This window comes from Symphodus melops (assembly GCF_947650265.1).
Source record: "Symphodus melops genome assembly, chromosome: 17".
NCBI lineage: Eukaryota > Metazoa > Chordata > Actinopteri > Labriformes > Labridae > Symphodus > Symphodus melops.
The window spans coordinates 7,066,649-7,085,110 of NC_136707.1; the positions used below are offsets into that span (position 1 = coordinate 7,066,649).

Genomic DNA, 18,462 nt, shown 5'->3' on the forward strand with positions numbered 1-18,462 from the left:
GACAGTTAGCATTGTATATTGTGAACATGCACTGGACACCTCTACACATCGACTCACTTCTCCAAACAGACACTAGAACCACTTTGGTTTAAAATGCTTTAATGAGACATCACTGAAGCCAGAGCAGTCCAGCAGAATCAGGAGGGGGTTTCCATATCCCACTCCAAATCTTTAAGTGCCAGATGCAGGTTCATCTGATTCATTCATCATTTTATTTACAGAAAATACACAACATATTTACAATATCTTCTCCAAAGGTCTCTATTTTATTGACTAGTGATTACTGTAATTAGCCTATCTCTACAAAGCAATATTTTTTGAGCCACAAAAATTTTTTTTTTTTTTTTCCTAGCACTGACGCAGCTGTACAGTCCACACTAGCTTACACAGAGCTAGAATCCTTGAAATAACAGAAAGTAACGATGACGAGGAAAACTGGAACACGGAGCAGCGAGTGGTTCCAAACAGTACTAGATTCTTGCAATTACCTGTTATTTATATCGATTCTTTAAACACAGAAACAGAGGCCTTTAAAAACCAACGAGGGACAGGAAAGTGTCATGATCTTTAGCAAAATAAAACGCAGACAATGAGACATTTTCAAAGCATGGGGCTGACAACAATGTCGTTTGTAGAGTTGCTAAATTATGTTTCAGTTACAGCTGGTTATTATTTACCCTACATTTTGTACAATCATCTGTTTGTTTTTTATGTCGGTGCATGCACGAACAGGCTCGCCTAGCCGCCCACACACAGTGCAGGATCCAATCAGCTGTGCACTAAGCAACTCTTTTAATATGTCCAACCTGTCCTTCCCTCCGAACACTACCCACTTCTGTAGTTGTTTTTACATAACCTCTCAACATTCAGCTAAAAGCGGCGGCCCTCTTCTCACCATTTTTTTTTTTTAAATTTCTCAGCGGCTGTGCATCCCAAATATCAGAAAGCTGAAGAACACAGTGACTCCCACGAGGGAGATGGTCGCCGGGGCAGTGAAGAACTGCCTGTAGTTGATGCGGAAGTACCACACCACGGCCAGTACCACCACGAACACAGGCACCACCAGGCTGCCAGTGCTGATGGCCACTCCGGCAGCCCTGAACCCTCCAGACACCCCTGAGCCCGGCCCGGGCTGAGCCCCTTCCTCTGGAGAGGGCTCGTGCAGGGTCTGGGAGATGTGGCAGTGGATTACGCTGTTGTGCGTGATGTTAAGGGATAACAGAGTCCTCTTGGGATCCTGCAGTAATTGGCCTTGGTAGATGAGTTTGATTTGATGCTCCCGACCTGAGAAGTATTTACTGAGGAGAAGGAGAGAAAGGGAAAGGATGTATCAGAATAGGCATTTTAGGAAAATGTGCTTTGGTGGTGAGTGAGATGGGAAGATAAACATCAATCTCTTGTCTTAACATTAGGTAGAAAGCTACTGATGTTTCGCTTAGCTTAGCATAAAGAAAGAAAGCGAGGGGAAAGAGCTCGCAAGGCTAGGTTACAAACTGTTCAGTCCCCTCTCAAGTCTTAATGCTAAGCTTAACTATCTAAACGCCTTCCATGCATTCATGAGGATCATACCCACCTTTTCATCCGACTCTGCAAAAAAAGCAAGCATTTTTCCTTTAATGAACATGCTTTTTTTATGACCCACCTTTTCAGTACTCCCACAGTATCCTGTGGTTCCAGAACAGCTACCTCCTCCGTATCATTTAAAAACTTAAGGCGAACAGAGATGAGTGGTGTAGTAGTAGTAGTGGAGGTGGTAGTGGTGGCGGTGGTGGTGGGGGTGATGGTGCTGGTCAACACTGGGAAATGCATCAATATCTTTTTATCTTCCTCCTCCAGCTCCTCATCATCCTCCTCCTCCTCAACTTCATAATCCTCCTCATCTGACGCCTGCAGCCTTCCAGCCTGTGCTTGTTTGCTCTGTATGTCCAGCAGCAGATCCGTCCTGACCCCGTCGTCGCCCTCCCCTGTACCCTCGCCCTCTCCTCTCTCGGTCCCCTGTTCGCCATCGTCAGGCTTGTTTTCCGGCGAGGGTGACGGAGCCTGCTGTTCGGAGGTGTCGGCGCTGGAGGACCCTCCGCTGTAGCTGTCGGGGCCTCCCAGTCTGATCAGGGAGGCGTGAGCGCCCACAGTGAGGATGGTGCCCAGTATGTGATCTCCCCGCTCGGCCACGTGGGTCGAGAGCCAGGCGAACACGAGGGCCAGGACCAGGAGCAACACTCCCCCTGCTGCTGTCACCTCACCCTCCATCCCATCCAACATGGTCAGTGCACACACTGCCATCTCTGTTCACCAAACCTGCAGACACAAGCAACAAATAGGATGCCTTAATATGAATGATGAAAACATCAAGAAGCTGGACTAGGAATTATTTTACTAAATTAAATCAAAATAATAATAAAAGAAACCACACAAGCTCTGTCCATGCACCATGATATAGGATCTATTCTGGTAGATCTGACTGAGCCTTGGCAAGTTTCAGCCAAAGGTTACCTTACACAAGACACTGACTTTACTTTGAAAGGATCCTTTACTACTCCTCACTCATTAACGAATTAAGCAAGTAACTGTCTTGAGACAGATTTTATAGTTTAACCACAGACAGAAAAATAAAAGGCATTAGCATGATTTAACATAAACAGACATGAAGCTGAGCTTTAAGGGCTGGTCATCAGCTGTTTCTGAGCAAACAGCCAGCTGATCAAAACCGTGTCAACAGGGTTTCCTCCTGCTGCGTTAGTTCTTATACATGACGTAAGACCCCTCTATACAAAACGCTATCTTTTTCTGCTAACTTGTTGAGGTGCAGTTTATGCTGCTGTCGCTAGTTAATGAGCTGAAGTTAGCTTTCACTGCTAGCCTACTTTTTGCTAGCCGTATCACGACCTTCGGTGTTTTACAAATCCGCCTGCTCCTCCAGTTATGTTTAGTTTTTTAAGTGCAAACACAGACGTCGTGGGACATGTATGCGTGCATTCAATGTGAAGATATCAAATGAGCTTACCTGCCAGCTGTGATTTCAGAGCATGTTTGAAGACGAGGCTCAGTGCTGGCGAGCTAGCAGCTGCTTCTTTAACATGATAAACACAGAGGCGTTGAGACGGTGTGACGTCATTACGTTTTTACGGGCGCAGTCGTTTGTTTTGGAAATGGGTCACGCCTGTTGCACTTCACAGGATAAAAACGGTGTGGTACATGTGAGAGTGCATTTTCAAGTCTTGTTATTTAAGACAAAGGGAAAAAAAATAAAGAGTACAGATTGTATTAATTTAGCCAATTTTACCGGATGCTACATCTACACTTATGCAGAGTAGGTTTACTTACAGAGCTAAAATAAAAATTTCAGCAAAGTTAATGGGGACATATTAGGAAAAATCCACTTTTACATTGTTTTTGAACATTTATTTGGGTAACCTGATTGTGTATCAACCCGCAGAATTTGAAATAAATCCTTCCTGTCCTTTGCTTGTGTTCTGCTTTTTGGGTCATCACAAATTGGATTCTGGTAAGAAACTACCCTTTCCTCCCCTGGTATTTCCATCCATGGAGTAAAAAAATGTGCGCAGGTCTGCCATTTTTTATCTCATTGCATTTAAAGAGACACACACCAAAACAGAGCATTCTTAGAGAGCCGGTTAATACAGGTCACAAACCTCCTGGTGCTTGATTGATGGTATATTCGGACCAAAGTACTGCACAGATGTTTCATTTAGAGCACAGGGGAGTGTTTAAAAAGACGAAAAAAAGAGTATAATATGCCCTCTTTAATGTAAGGACTCCTAGTTGGCCCTTTTGGTGTTTTATCATAAATGTCAAAATACTACTAATATTGTAACTTAGTACCGGTGTCTATCATTTTTGATCATATTATGTTTGAAATCTTGTATCTTACTCAACTAAATCAATGTTTTTCTCTTTTAAAAAATTAATGCATCTAACATTGGATCAAATCAGAGTGAATCTGAAGTAAGAAGTATCATGTATCAGCATAGCATACACACTTTTCATTTATACACTGTTTATTGTACAGTAGTGTTTTATGTTTTCAGGACATTAAGAGATGCATCCTTTTATTTCTACCACTGTTAGGAGACGAAAACAGCTAAATGTTTCTCAAATGCTAGTTCATCACATAGTTATGTCAAAAGGTTTTTATGCAAGTAGTCAATAGTTCAGAATATAAGAACCAACTAATACAACATGCAATTAAAACCAAATAAATTGTAATGCAAAAGATGTGAAGTTGTGCAAACGTATATTTTCTTACAGAGACTTCATTTGAAAGAAATTTTAGGCTGACATTGACAAGTGCTATTTTAACAAAACATTTTATTGCAATCAAAAGGAGATCTGAATTTTAAAGAGGAACCGCATTAATAAAAATTAAGTCAATGGAGTGTCCCATCATTACGCAGCAGCAGGTAATCCCTTAAAGAGCTGGGGATGTCCAGTTTACTGACAGCTGAATAACACCGGGATCCAAGGCACAGACGCAAAGCACATCTACAGAGATGCTGCAGAGAGCGTGGCAGACCGCTCCTCTGACGCACCAAGTCGAACAAAGAGCGATGCTTCTGAGACAGAGGAAGGACAAACAGACACTATTGACTGGCATGTACACAAAGAGTTATAGGGAGGAAAGTTAACAAAGCAGACAGCTCACCTCGTATATATCAGCACTCAGGCTGTCCATCCAATCACAGGGAGGGATGGATGTGTACGAGTTCAACATCACCTCCAGAGTGGCAGGAGAGAGGACACACTGCTTCAACATCTGGTGAGAAGAAATTCTTCTTAAAATAAAAGACAAATACAGAACAGTAAAACCATGTTCAATGAAAGAAAATAGGAGATTTTATTGGTGTATGTGTCAGACTGTAATAAAAAGTACATGTTTTCAGATATTAATTTCTAATCAATTAATATAGTAAAAATTGTTTGGTTATCAAAATGACATGTTCATCAAACCTTAGTTGCACTATTTAAATGGTTTTTTTTTAATTAATTAAAACACTGACTACAGAGGATGTATAACATGTTGGATATTTTTTTATTTGTTTTACTAATCCGTTGTTTTTATTCTTAGAATGTTAATAAACCTAATGTTTTATTGAACTCGCATATTACTTTGTAATTTGGTCTTTACTTTGATGAAATTGAGGTTGATGATTTATTTTTTGTTATTTGTGTACTTAGTTCAAATATTCAATTTTAATGGTTTTATGCATCATCGGTTGCTTTAGCTTTGAAACTTTACTGCAATGATGTTATTCTTCACATTTTCAACTCATGACCAAAACCGTTGATATCTCTAAAAAAAACCCTCATTGTTGACCACCAACAGCTTTTACAAAAGTGACCTGAACATTTTGATGGTTTTTTTTTAAAGCTCTTCTCCGTATCGTCAGGAATATGTTGAATGTTTGCGAGAGACTGCTAACTGCTGCATGTGAAATGAACTTGGGTTCAGATTAAGGTAAGAGGAAAACAGGGATACTGATGATTTTTCTTTTTTTTTTTCACTTTGGTTTATTGGTCATACCTTTGGTAGAACTGGCTTCACTCCATGGTTCAGAAGTGACCGTGCTATTGCTTCTGGTTGCTGATCAAGGAAATCTTCAACCACCTTAAACCATAAACAGGTAGGTAATTACTCCATTGCCTTGGTTAAAACATCTTTAATTCAATCACGACATTTTAGATGTTAAACTTTGCTGATTAAAGTAGCTTTAAGTAACTACTTGCCAAGCCTTTATGAGCTACCTGTAACAGACAGTCCATTGGTGTGTATCCTGCACAGTTGGTTACATCTGCCTTGGCTCCATGCTGCAGGAGGATGTCTACGATCCGAGGGCAGCAGTTAGCACAGGCATTGTGCAGGGGCGTGTGCTGCTTCCTGCCTGCAGTTCTGGAGTCAGCCCCGGCACCTAACAGACTCTGAATCACACGCAAATAACGGCCGGCCTCGGAGGGCCGCTCAGCACCTGAACAAGCAGCATTCAAAGGGGTCTCCCCCTCCTGGTTCGTGGCCAATACGTCTGCTCCGTTGCTGAGGAAGAGCTCCACGAGCTCCTCCATGCCTCGCCGAGCAGCTATGTGCAGTGGTGTGAGCCTCGACTCCTTCTTCCTCGCATTGACGTCTGCGCCGCCTTTCAACAGCAACTCAGCACACCTGAACAGAAGGTACAGATTGTGTTCACACAGTGCACCAGCATCAATATTATGAAGAATTAAGTCCAGTTCATTTTAAGGCTACAGAATAAATTTCACTTGGTCATTTAGGTAAAAATCATAGAATTTGATTTAAAAGATTACACTTTTAAGGCTACACTTATGACACCCTACTACATGTCTGTATCCCAGGACAATGTTAACCTCACTTTTTAATGATGTACAATCTTTATCTTGCTTTTATAATTATCTGTTGGAATAATTATCTGTCTTTCCTAAAGCTTTTGTTTGAATGTATTTATGTTTTTATGTCTGTCAAGCCCTGTGAATTGCCTTGTTTCTGAACAGCGCTATACAAATAAACTTGCCTCGCCTCACTGATAGGATAGTGTCAAATTTACATGACATTAATATCTGGATGCAGCATAAGTTCTTACATTTAAGTTCACATCTTAATATTTTGGGCCAAGTTATTAAGATACTCGTTTTTATTAATGTCAAAATGCAGGTCAAAAACCTTGGGAAGAATTTGACCCCTTTTTAAAAAAATAAAGTTCTATGAGTTTTAATATAAATGGCATGACATCCTTTCTCTTAGAGCTGCTTTTGTTCAACGTACAAATGGTTGTGCCACTCACTGGAATGACTGGGCAGTGGTGCAGAGGTGAAGAGGAGAACTGCCGTCTACAGACAGCTGTTCAGGATCTGCACCGTGAGCAAGCAGCAGCTGGACACAGACAGTATGGCCACCTGCGCAGGCATCATGGAGAGCTGTGCTTCCTCCAGGATCTGCATTCACCTCAGCCTCTCTAAACAGCAGCTCTTCTACACATCCTGTGTGTCCTCTGCTGGAAGCCAGGCGTAGTGCTGACGTTTGTTTTACCTTGGAGCTTAGCGTCCACATGCCTGGCAGGGGAATAGAAAAACTGTGAAGTTTTCATTCATGTTAAGGTCATCAGACAGATGTCTAGAAATCATACCCATCTCTGGAGCCCAAATCATCTCCTCATGTACTGTTTCCATCAGGGCGTTGACCATCCCTGGGTCCTTCAGCACTGCATACACTCCTTTCATATCCCCACACATGAAAGTATTGTGGATCGCAGTGTCCCTGCACCGGACCTGGGGTGGAGGGGCTCGGACCTCCTGAAGACGCTGCCCTCGTTGTCTGGTGGGAGGCCTCGGGGCTCGGGGCAGCGGGGCCCTGGTCATGGTTCTCCTGTGGGCCAATGATCTCCGAGCATCCTCCCACTCCTGGAACTCTTGTTCCAATCTCAGAGAGCGCAGTGAGGTGGAAGAGAACGGAAATGTGTCCTTTGACATGATGCCTTGAATATGACAGGAAGGACCTATAAATCATCTTAGAAAGTATGTTAGACCATTTTCCTGTTTGATGTAAGCTGTGAGTTAAATCAGTTTGTCATGCAGTAGAACAGCAGTGACTTTCCTCTGTAGCACTAGTACTGTTCGGTTGAGAGAAAGATCAGCCTTCAGCCTCTATACTCACCCTCATAGAGTCACAGAGGTCCTGGCAGAGGTCAAGTAAAAACTCTTGTTATTTTTAATCAGCTGTGTTTTCTTTTCATGTTAAATATCACAAGCAGAACTCCAAATTAAATGCCCTTCATTTCTGGAAACAGTCACACGATTGTTGCTCAACCACAACTTCAGCACAACTCGAGGTATTAATAGATCAGAATGCAAGCTGATACTTGCAGTACCCCAAGTGGCCACCAAAGGGCAGTATTGATCCAATGTTCTCGCCCACAAAGCAGCTCTTAACACAAAGTAGATAGACATGCCAAGATAGGCTACATCCGAATCTATTTTAATTAAATTGTACTCTTATTGACTTGTTTTGGAAGCCAGTTTATTACTATCTGTGTTCTTTTTAATCTAAAGTAAAGATTTTGCTCTGACAGTAGACAACGGACTCCCCCAGCCGTATCATAATTATTTGTCCTCTCTTTTCGATGATTCAAACTGTATTCAGCAAGTCAGTTATATTCAACTGTAAGTCAAAGTTAAATACCTCTCAGTGCAGTAACACATTTTAAAATATGGTTAATATGGCGTTGGACTGGTGCGGATGTTTGAAAAAAAGGGAATGCTCTTGTTCTTGTTGAATACTCTTTGTAAAAACCTTTCCTACGTCATTACGTCGTGTTTGTTTGAACGGGGGGGCGGCGCGATACCAAGCAGGAGTGTACGCAACCCCAAGTTTTCATTGAGTTAGCCAAAGCGGCATTTATTTGTGAAATAAACGTGAAAATATGTAACAAGGCTGTCATTTAATGGCATTGGACGTCTTATCAAATTAAGTATACCTGATCGAACTGATCAAAGACGACTGTCAGCCAAATCTTTTGACTTCAATGGTAAGTAAGCCAAAACAATCTTAGCTTGCCAAGCTAGCGTCCTCTCTTCACACGTGAAACACATTGAAGTATGACTTGTTTTCTTTTTAAAAGTTTATTCGTTCGACTGTATGTGTTTAAACTTTAAAGAAATTTAATTTCATGCTCCTCTTATTGCAGGCTTGCAAGTTAAGCAGCCTGTTCAGCATCGGAGACGATTTTGACGATGAGGTGATGCCCAGCTCCCACACACCTGCATTCAATTAATAATTTGCTTCCTGCATGCTAACATTGTGTGTATGTGTTTCTCAGGACCTGCTGGGGACAGACTGGGCTGTCCGCTCCGAGTCTGGACCAGCTGATGTGGCAGCTGCTGATTCATCATGCACTCTGCGGTCTGCCTCTGTTTCTCTCCGTGAGCCTGGAGAGAGAAAAGGTCCTCAGCAGACGGGAGAGGGATCATCATCAGCTGCTCTGCGTAACAGCACAGCATCCTGGAGCATCACGCACGCAGCTGCTGGACAAACTGTTGCTCAGGGTTTGAGGCAGCTCTCCTCATCCTCTTCCGCTAATCATCCCCAATCCCTCCGTCCCTCATCTATCAATAACTCTGCGTCTGATCTGACCACACGAAACAGTCCTGCTGATGTTGATTGGCCACTAAAGCCCAAAGGGGCTCAGGATGACTTTGATGACTGGGATGTCGACCTGGCCGACCTGGATGGGTTTGACGGTCTGACAGAGCAGCCGCCACAACCTTCTGCTCAAGCAGTACGTGCACCCTCGGTTGATCCTGCATCTTCAGCCAAAACACTGCGTTCCCCAACTTGTGGGAGGATCCACACACAATCTAATGTGAGTCTAAGGGAGCTCAACACTTCACACCAGAGTCCACTCTCATCTAATCATAACCCAGGTCCTCGGAGTCCCTCGACTCCTTGTTTTCGACCACCAAAACCCTGCACTCCTTCTTTGTCAGTCCCTCAACGGACTCCTGGTGTTATCCCTGGCCTTGCTCGGACTACTCCGGTCCCCAGCCCCGTTTCCAGGACTCTCATAAGGCCCCACCAGCCACAGAGACAATGGGCAACTCCAGGAAGCTCTCCTCAGGCACGTGGCCTCTTTGAAACGGTCACCGCAGCTCACTCTCCCTCCAACTCCTCCTCAGCTCTGCCCCTTCACCCCCATCACACGCCCGTCCTCACCAATCGTCTGGTCCAGCTGGTATCTGCATCCAGTAAGCTTCCCAAGAAGAGGCCTCGATCTGATCCTCACAGACCCAGGACCCGGCGCTTCCCTGGCCCTGCAGGACTCCTGCCACAGCAGGTTAGTTTCATCCAGCACTAACCCCCCGCCCCCCCCTCTCTGTGATGCATGTGAAACCCCCCCTGACTTCTGTTTGTTGTTGCTGCTCTAAAGCTCTAACGAAATGACTGCCAATGACATCAATCGTTTAGGAGCTTGTTGTTCCACAATATCCCACAGTATGAATTGAATTCTTCTCTTTCAGCCACAGGGCCCGAGCATGGATGAAATAGTCGTTTCTGTTCCTGTGATTCCCGCTCACGGTGCTGCTGCCAGGTTACCAAGCCAGGTAATTCAATCACAGAGACAAAGGTCTGCAAACAAAAAAAAAAAAAAATGTTATATATGAAATCATTAAATGCAAAAAAAAAAAAAAGATGTCATCTCAAGATGCACTGATGATTCATCGCATAATTTAATTCCACATCAGCCGTTTTTGTGATTTATGCACAAACTGGTTGGTGCACCAGATGTCCGAAACGGTCTAAAATCCAAACGTCATGTTCTGTCATCAAAGATGGAACAAAACAAAGTGAATATCCTCACTAGAGAAGCTGCAACCTTCAATTCTTTTGATTTATTTTTCATCAAAACACACTTAAACAATAAACGGGAAGAGAAATAGAATAACTCCTGCCAGTTTGCTGATCAGTTTATAGAACAGTATAGTATGAAAACAATTTCATCGCACTTCCTGTTTTTAACTCGGCATCTCTGTAGAGCCCAGTGGGGGGGACACCCAAGTCAAAGCTGCTGCTGTCAGCTCTTCACCAAACACACCCAGTGGTGTTTCCATCCACTTCTGTCGTGGGAAATCTCTTTTCAAGTATGAAAAGAAATGTTCTTTTTCATCGACTAGGAGAAGAGAAATATAAGGTAGCGATGAACGGGGAGTAACAGCAGCATGATCTCATCCTCGGCTCCTCTTCTCTGCACACTTAGGAGGGTTTGAAAAAGAAGCAGCTCAGAACCCGGATCGATGTGCGTCCACAGAATGGATGTTTTTCTCTACTTATTATGACAAGAGAATCAATAAATGACCAAACATACAATTTGGGCGAATTTCTTGTTTTCTGTATGTGATACTGAGGAGAAATAAGTAATAAACGTTCTGTCTGCAGATGACAGGACTTCACTTTTGCTACAACAGCTCATCATAATACTCTCACATGTATAGAACTGTACCATGCTAGAATGGCTGAACATAACTGATTACATGGCTGTTTCTGCCTTTTGGAACCAAACAGTGAAGTGATCCAGCCCGCAGTGCTCCACACAGATGTGAAACATCTGGCTCTACAAACTGACTTTAAAAACATAAAGCTGTTGTTTCAGAAGTCAGGTGTGCACACTGTGCGACGTCACGATACTTGATGCGTCTGGATGAATATTTCTAAAACCTTTACACCTTAGTTAGAATATAAGCCCACTCACAATAACCCCAACGTCTTTAACCAGAGGGAAAGTTTATTCAAGGTCATTGTGCTTCGAAGGAAACTACGGCAAATAATTTTAAGCAGGCCACCTTTACTACACCCTGTTAAATAATGTGATTTAAAAACGCCCGCTTGTTGTGACGCGTAGAAACGTTTCAGAAGTCTCTTCTTGTACTCACTTTCACCATTTAGTGCTGCGAGATTCGTAGCTCAAAATCCTCTTTACTTAACTCATGCTGGTGTCAGTAGAATCCCTCAAACAGTTCGTTTCAACTGCTGTCTCTTTAAGCCCCTCCCCCCCTTCCAGGTGGGCGTGTCCTCCAACTTTGCTCCATTCTCTGCTTCTACGTCGGCAGATCCTGATCACGTCACGTTCTGGCAAAGTTCTCGTCATGTTAAACCAACAACTGTTTTTTTTTTGTCAAACCTGCTTGGCTTTTTGGTTGCACAGAAATGACAATCTTTATATTTAAAGACCATTTGAAGTTTAACTGCCCGTATATGAACGTCTGAATTTGGGTTTAAAGGGCTCCAGCTCGCAGACTGAGGAAGACGACTTCAGCGGCGGCGCCTGGGCAGCTATGAAGGCCGAGACGGGATTGGATGAGAGGAACCCTTCGTGCTTCCTGCACTCGTACAGCGTCGTCATGGTGCTGCGAAAGGTCATTCTTCTTCTTCTTCTTCTGATTTCTCCTCCATCAGAAAAAAAACCAGCCTGTGTGCGTCACTGCAGGAGGTCTGTGGATATAATCAGGACAAATGGAGGCGCTGTGTTCGAGGTGTTTTGTAATTCTTAACGCTACAATCACCCATCAATCAAACTTATAGACTCTGCTGTGGCTGTTCTCTCTCCACACATCTACCGCTGACAGCCATTGCAAACGCTTTAAAATGTCATTTAAAAAAAAAAAAAATCTTTTGGCCGTCAATGAAACAGACTCCAACTAAATGATGCACAACCTGCTCGTGATCCATCACGTGGACCGTAGCTTAACCAGACAATCTCTGTTTACATTACCGATATGGTGAGGCGAGAAATATGGCCACGTCGTAATCTCACGAGATCTGGTTGGCACGAGCTCTCGCCCCGAGACAGACTTTCACGCTTCAACAATACTTGTTCCGATCGTCCCTTCCAAAACGCTCGTGATTCCAAAACGGACATGTGTGAGGGAACACGTGCGTGCATGCGTGATGCTCGTTTTTTTTTTCTCTCCCTGACGCAGGCTGTGCTGAAACAGCTGGCAAGAAACAAAGTGCCCAACATGGCCGTGCTCCTGAAGAGCATCATCCACACGCATGCTGATGCCAAGGCTGTGTTTAAAGACCCCACAGGTAGCTTACACACGCACACACATGCACACACACGCACACACATGCACAGAAGAGAAAAGACCCACGTGAGGGATTGATTAAGGGAGAGAGAGTTGGTCCAGGGAGCTGTAAACTGTTTGCTTCACATTTGACATTTGCTCAGTGAACTCACCTTATTGAGCGCTGCGTGGTGTGAGAGCTGCCGTGGCATGCTTGATTACACCCACAATAACACACACACACAAACACACACACGTCCATAGTACAAACGCTCGAATACACTCCATCTAACCCGACAGCCTGTTTTCTTTCTCCTTCTCCATCTTCAGCCCTCAACCTGTTTCCCCTCTGATCGTAGCTCTTAGCTTAGCCGGTTGCCATGGCCCCCAGAGAGCCGCCACATGAGGTCTACTGATTATTAAAACTCAGGAGTGGATGTTGTACTCAACACCGGACTTAAGTGCTTATTAGGGATTCAATTGCAGTAGATTGGCATCAGCAGTAGGTGGGTGGGTAATAAGTGCTGCTGACTCCACAAGGGAGCGATCTGTCAGTAATGTGCCTCCTACCTGCGGGGGGGGGGTCACGTCTACAGCTTTACCATCAGCAAGCAGTCAGCAGGCACCGATGGCTCCATATATCCCCGCTGATGAATCGAAAGGGAGGAGGACTCGCCACATTATTGCTGAGTCATTCATCAAACCGAATTAACAAACGTTTTTCTGCTTCCTGCTTTTGTGATGTCACAGTGTGACGCTTTCTTCCTCTCTTTAGGTTTTAGTGTTGCTACATGCTGCGTTTTTGAGGGCTTCTTCTGATATAATAGGCACGTTTTCAGACATCACTTTGGATTTTTTTGCGTGACATTGGCAATGTTTTTACTCATAAAGCAACATTGGCTATTCTGCATTGATTTGGATCCATTACATTGTCGTTCCTGTTTGTTTATTTATTTAAAAAGAGAAGTTTAGGGGCGTTAGTTGGCAGGCGACTCGGGTTTAAATCCGACCTGTGGCTTCTTTTCTGCATGACATTCGTCTCTCTCTCATTTCCGTTTCTTTCCTCTGTCCTATCTCCTATAAAGTCCAAAACGTACCCAAAATTAAAGTCATTGAAGAAAAGTCCAGAGTCTACGAAGATCAGGGTGTCATTAATAATTAATTTACACTTTATTAATCCCACGAGGGGAAATTCAGTTTTTACACTCTGTCTAACACACACATAGGCCGAGATACACACTCATGCACAAACAGGGTTCTAGTGACATGCATTAATGGAGAGGTCTCAGAGTGAGGGGGCTGCCCACAGCGAGCGCTCCAGAGCAGTTTTGGGGTTCGGTGCCTTGCTCAGGGGCACCTCGGCAGTGCTCAGGAAATGGACTGGCACCTCTCCAGTTACCAGACCAGTTTCCGGACTTGGTCCGTGCCGGGACCTGAACCGGCGACCCTCCGGTTCCCAACCCAAGTCCCTACAGACTGAGCTACTGCCGCCCCATTAGGTGTTTTTGTTTTAGAGGATTGACTCTATGTTATGTGCCGCTCTCATTTACCTACATAAGGACAATGAAAGCCACTTTAGGAAGAATCTGTTTTTGATCCTGAAGCCAAACGGTCACATGTTGTTTTTTTTTATCTTCCTCTAATGTGAAATCTTACATCTCTTTCCTGTCTTCGAAACAAAAGAATTCAATAATTGTCAGGTACAGAAGCAGGATACTGGATGATGGATTGGACTTTTAAGCATAACTTGTAAATTAACATTGTGCTAATCACCCTTTGTCTGTTATTTGATTTTCTTTCTTGTGGTGAAGGGGAGATTCAGGGAACGGTGCATCGGCGCCTCCTGGAGGACAGAATTGAGGAGCTGAAGGTTGGAGCCGTGCTGCTGCTCAAACAGGTAAGACTGGCACGTCTTTACTCCGCACTGTTTTATAACAGTTAAGAATGAAGGAGTTCTTTAGTTTTTAACCTCGTGTCTCTGTGGACAGGTGGGCGTGTTTTCCCCCTCCCATCGAAACCATTACCTGAATGTAACTCCAAACAACCTGCTGAGGATCTACGCCCCTGATGGCGTCTGTCCGCCATCCACCCACCTCCCCCCAATCGTCCTGGTCAGTGCATCATCTGTCAACTGCAAACAAGAATAGCCCAGTAGCCATCCTATAAATATTAAGGCTGTCATTCAACAAATACTCTGTCAAGCTGTCAGCTGTCCGCTCGAATCGTTTTTTGTTTATTTTTTCTCGTTTTTTCCCCCTTTCCTTCCAGGAGCTGATGTTTCCGTCGCCGGCTCGCTCTCGCAGTGTCAGCCGAGAGCCCGTGTCTCGGATGCACCTGATGTTCGACGAGGAGGATGACGAGGCAGAGGAGGGCAGCGCAGGCAATCGGGCCTCAGTGGACACAGCCGGCTCCACGAGAGGCCCCCAAGAGGCTACTGGGAAGTCAGCAGCACAGGACTCAGGCTGGGATGCAGGTACAGTGTAGTTTTAGTCACCGCTTTGATGCATCAAACACTTCTTTAAGACTGAAACATTTTATATGCTCAGTAAAATGTAAAAAAAAAAATCTAAGCCGTGCTCAATGATTCACAGTAAGTGCTTGAGTAGACCGTGTCAAGGTGAGCCTTCAGAACATCTCAGAGGAGACCTTCATATTCAAACAGCAATCTGTCCATCAAAGATTTCCACCACCATTACTTCAATAATTAATAACAATTAACATTAGAGGGAGAATTCAATGGAGCATTTTATCCAGGGCCATCAAATCTCCTTTCAGCTGTACGAGAGAAATAGAGAAAAGACTTTATGGATCAGGTAACTGTTAGTAGGATTGTACACATTCTTCTGCACTATGCCGGCACATGATTATTGAAATAAAAGTTAATCTCTTATCTCTATTCTGGTTTTATTCTGAAGAAGAGTTAATTGACTTTACTGCAAAAATAAATAAATAAAACAACAAATCAAAACAAATCATTCTGCTTTTTTTTCTTTTTGATTAACCAATCAGTCACTGGAAGTCTTTATTGCAGAGAAAAAGGTGGCTCGCTCGTATGCCCACAAGACTTTTGTCTTTTTGAAGGACAGCTTTCTAAAAGTTATCACGTCTTGTCTGAAACGTTGTGATTCAGTCAAACGTTTGCTGACATCAGAGCACGTGTGCGGAAATCTGTAGTATTTATAAACACAACCACTTTATTGTATAGAACATAAACCTGCCTGATGAGCTTTCCTACTCTTCACATTTCTCATCACTAACGACCCATACTTTCAAGTAGAAAGCATGTCCATAAACCTCTCCGATCTAAAACGGCTTTGATCACTTTCCCTCCAAACATTTAATTAAGTCTCCAGATTAGAGCAAATTAGTTTTTTAAACTAGTGACTGATGTTCCTGCGTCTGGATCTCCTTTTCTAATTATATTTCTGCTGCGGTTGAGGGTGATTGAAGAAGTCCATCAGCTGAGGATATTATTTTATACAAAACAAAAGGAGGAAGTTTTCTATTTACCTCCTAAAGAGTCTTTTAAACAAGTCTGACGACTCAATATTTAATGAAAACAAACGAGATATTTTGTCAGAAACTGAAATGTCCTATCTATGGTTGAAATGATTTCTGAGCTCAATATGAGATCTCGTATTCATTCTCTCATTACATTTAAGGGGTGAAAGGAAAGTCTTCCCCATGTGCCCGAGGACTAATAAATACATTTTAGAAACTAAACGGAGCATTATCCATCACCTCACATCAATTTATTCATAATGTGGAATTTGAAAGCAGTGTGCACAGTCAATAATTAATCCTGGCCTTTTCCTAAAATGTAGGTGTAGATTCCCCGGAGTGTCTCTGTACAAAAATAAAAGACCTAATGACGAAACACATCGTGGCACTTTTTTCCCTTTCATCAAAAAAAGTAAAGTATTGAGACAATAAAAAACAGCCCAAATCCCAGGCAGGCCGAGCTTTGCAGCCTAGCACAATGCTGTTTGCCTTTCTCTGACTGTGATGTGATTGCACTTGGTCTCATGTTATTGTCTTTGTCTGTGTGCAGATGATGACCTGGACGATCTGCTGGGAGAATTACCCGAGGACACCTACAGCCTTTAATGTTCTTTTAGAACTCCTGCACAGACTCTCTCTCTCCTCTTCCTTTACAACACATAAATGATTCTCCTCCTGTATATATTGTATGGATTTTCTTTTCTATTTAGACTAAACATTGATGTCTGGTTTAAATGTACCATATAATGTGTGTCATTGCTCACCATCCCACATAACAGATACATGACAAAAAACAGTCATTCTAAACTACCGCTTGCTTATTTATTGATTACAGAACTCCAACTGATCAGCCTCTTATATAACTATAATTAGCTTCAGAGTGTTTGTGTTTTTTAATGGTTCTATTGTCTTTCTTTTTTTTAAAGTTGTATCCATCGCAGCACTTTCTGCACTGCCCTTGAAATGCAGCACTCATCTAAACAGCATTGATTATCTAATTGTGCAAAAAAGACAAGCGATTTGAGGCGTCTGCGTTTTGTTAGTTTTGTGTCCTCGCTTCCACTCTCAGTCCAGACCTGTCTCTCCGATCGTCCCAGCGCAGCGGATAAACCGTGACCCCGGCCTGTTTGCCATGCATTAAGAGGTATATCAGAGGTTTTCAGGCAGGGATTGCAGGGCACACGTCCCATGCGGTTTATGTTTACCCAGCCCTGTCTGCAGAGAGCCAGTTAGTTCTGCTGTGACTAACAGGCTCTTTACTGTATGGAGGCTTTCCCAACAGGATCTGAGAGCCACATCCACACTCTTTCACGTCCCCTGACTTACAGATTCAGGATAATCCTCTTCGTCTTTTATGTAATTGCTTTTAATTCAGCTGCTTAAATTGCCTGCTTTGTGTTTAAAATATACTATGTGGAGATAATGTTACATTTTCACTCCATGCTAATGTGTTTTGTTTGGCTGAAATAAGAACAGTTAAGAGTGCAGTCGGTGAATATTTGAACAGTGACACATTTCTGTAGTTTTGGCTCTGTAGCCCTGCAAATTGGGTCTTAAATTATATCGGCTGTGACTCTGTGGGTAAGTGCCGACTCTGACATTACATTTCAGGTTGGTGTTTTTTTTTGGGTGGGCGATTGAACAGTGCTTCCAAAACTGGAAATACGACTACAACCCGAAAAGTAACAGTTCATCTCCTTTTCTCTCTCGCCCCTTATTTATCTTTCCTCACAGATAGTTTTGGGTTGACTAATCCAGGTTTAAGTCTCGAGAATTTATTTAGTTTTTCTCAAAACAACTGTTTAACCGCTCGGCATCAAATACATGTTCTGGCTGCTGTAAATAATCCATCCGTCTGCGAAACAGTTTTTCCAGTGAAGATACTTTGTTCAGAACGTTCAGTAAGTGAAAACTGCTGTCAGCGTGTCCGCTGGATTAGTAACTGGGACACTGTTTCTAGAAAGACGATGTTACTGATGAATTTTTTAAGCTGTCATTTTTTTAAAAATATTTAAGCCGCTCAATCCTCTGTTGTTTCTTGGTGGCGGCAGGAATCGCGTATAGAAACCCTCACATCCTCGATCTTAAAAGCAAAACTATGTGTAGGCTGTTGTGTTGTTTGTGTCGTTTAGGCATTTGAGTTGTGCGTCAAACGGGACTAAGTGTCAACACAGTATTGATCTTGACTCCCAAGTCTGATATCATTGATGAGACACTTCGGTACATTCAGCCAAAACAACACAAAATGTGTCTCTACTGCTCAGGATAGTTTAGATTTATACAAAGAATTGAAATGTAATAATCAACTGAAGATGAGGATGACGTTTTCCCTGTTGCACCACCAAGTTTCTACAGTAGCCCAGAATGGACAAAACCCTCACT

General features: G+C 43.1%; 3 protein-coding genes across 3 annotated transcripts; 1 reads left to right on the forward strand and 2 right to left on the reverse strand.

The window, feature by feature from the left end:
* Positions 1-82: 82 nt before the first annotated feature.
* tmub2 (transmembrane and ubiquitin-like domain containing 2) lies at positions 83-3,164 on the reverse strand. The gene is made up of 3 exons (XM_079365356.1): positions 3,002-3,164; positions 1,643-2,295; positions 83-1,298 (listed from the first exon to the last, which is right to left on the reverse strand). Exons 2-3 carry the CDS (start codon positions 2,278-2,280, stop codon positions 917-919), a joined length of 1,020 nt encoding a protein of 339 aa, XP_079221482.1. The 5' UTR covers positions 2,281-2,295; positions 3,002-3,164; the 3' UTR covers positions 83-916.
* An 853-nt stretch (positions 3,165-4,017) lies between these two features.
* On the reverse strand, positions 4,018-7,849 carry asb16 (ankyrin repeat and SOCS box containing 16). Its single transcript, XM_079367078.1, has 7 exons — positions 7,676-7,849; positions 7,149-7,496; positions 6,807-7,074; positions 5,761-6,169; positions 5,540-5,623; positions 4,661-4,771; positions 4,018-4,571 (listed from the first exon to the last, which is right to left on the reverse strand). Exons 2-7 carry the CDS (start codon positions 7,489-7,491, stop codon positions 4,386-4,388), a joined length of 1,401 nt encoding a protein of 466 aa, XP_079223204.1. The 5' UTR covers positions 7,492-7,496; positions 7,676-7,849; the 3' UTR covers positions 4,018-4,385.
* A 444-nt stretch (positions 7,850-8,293) lies between these two features.
* hrob (homologous recombination factor with OB-fold) lies at positions 8,294-16,819 on the forward strand. The gene is made up of 10 exons (XM_079365342.1): positions 8,294-8,546; positions 8,706-8,756; positions 8,838-9,851; positions 10,036-10,119; positions 11,794-11,928; positions 12,493-12,601; positions 14,391-14,476; positions 14,568-14,690; positions 14,848-15,052; positions 16,631-16,819. Exons 1-10 carry the CDS (start codon positions 8,544-8,546, stop codon positions 16,684-16,686), a joined length of 1,866 nt encoding a protein of 621 aa, XP_079221468.1. The 5' UTR covers positions 8,294-8,543; the 3' UTR covers positions 16,687-16,819.
* The last annotated feature ends 1,643 nt before the right edge of the window (positions 16,820-18,462 follow it).

What these genes read in the sequence shown, in the direction of transcription:
- asb16 (XM_079367078.1), bottom strand. Translation starts at nt 7,491, where the DNA reads ATGTCAAAGGACACATTTCCGTTCTCTTCCACCTCACTGCGCTCTCTG. An exon ending in ACCACTGCCCAGTCATTCCA is followed by an intron (nt 6,170 to 6,806) that starts GTGAGTGGCACA and finishes CCTTCTGTTCAG; the next exon opens with GTGTGCTGAGTTGCTGTTGA. An exon ending in TGAGTGCTGATATATACGAG is followed by an intron (nt 4,572 to 4,660) that starts GTGAGCTGTCTG and finishes CCTCTGTCTCAG; the next exon opens with AAGCATCGCTCTTTGTTCGA.
- tmub2 (XM_079365356.1), bottom strand. Translation starts at nt 2,280, where the DNA reads ATGGCAGTGTGTGCACTGACCATGTTGGATGGGATGGAGGGTGAGGTG. An exon ending in ACTGTGGGAGTACTGAAAAG is followed by an intron (nt 1,299 to 1,642) that starts GTGGGTCATAAA and finishes CCTTCTCCTCAG; the next exon opens with TAAATACTTCTCAGGTCGGG.
- hrob (XM_079365342.1), top strand. An exon ending in CCGTGCTGCTGCTCAAACAG is followed by an intron (nt 14,477 to 14,567) that starts GTAAGACTGGCA and finishes CTCTGTGGACAG; the next exon opens with GTGGGCGTGTTTTCCCCCTC. An exon ending in ACCTCCCCCCAATCGTCCTG is followed by an intron (nt 14,691 to 14,847) that starts GTCAGTGCATCA and finishes CTTTCCTTCCAG; the next exon opens with GAGCTGATGTTTCCGTCGCC.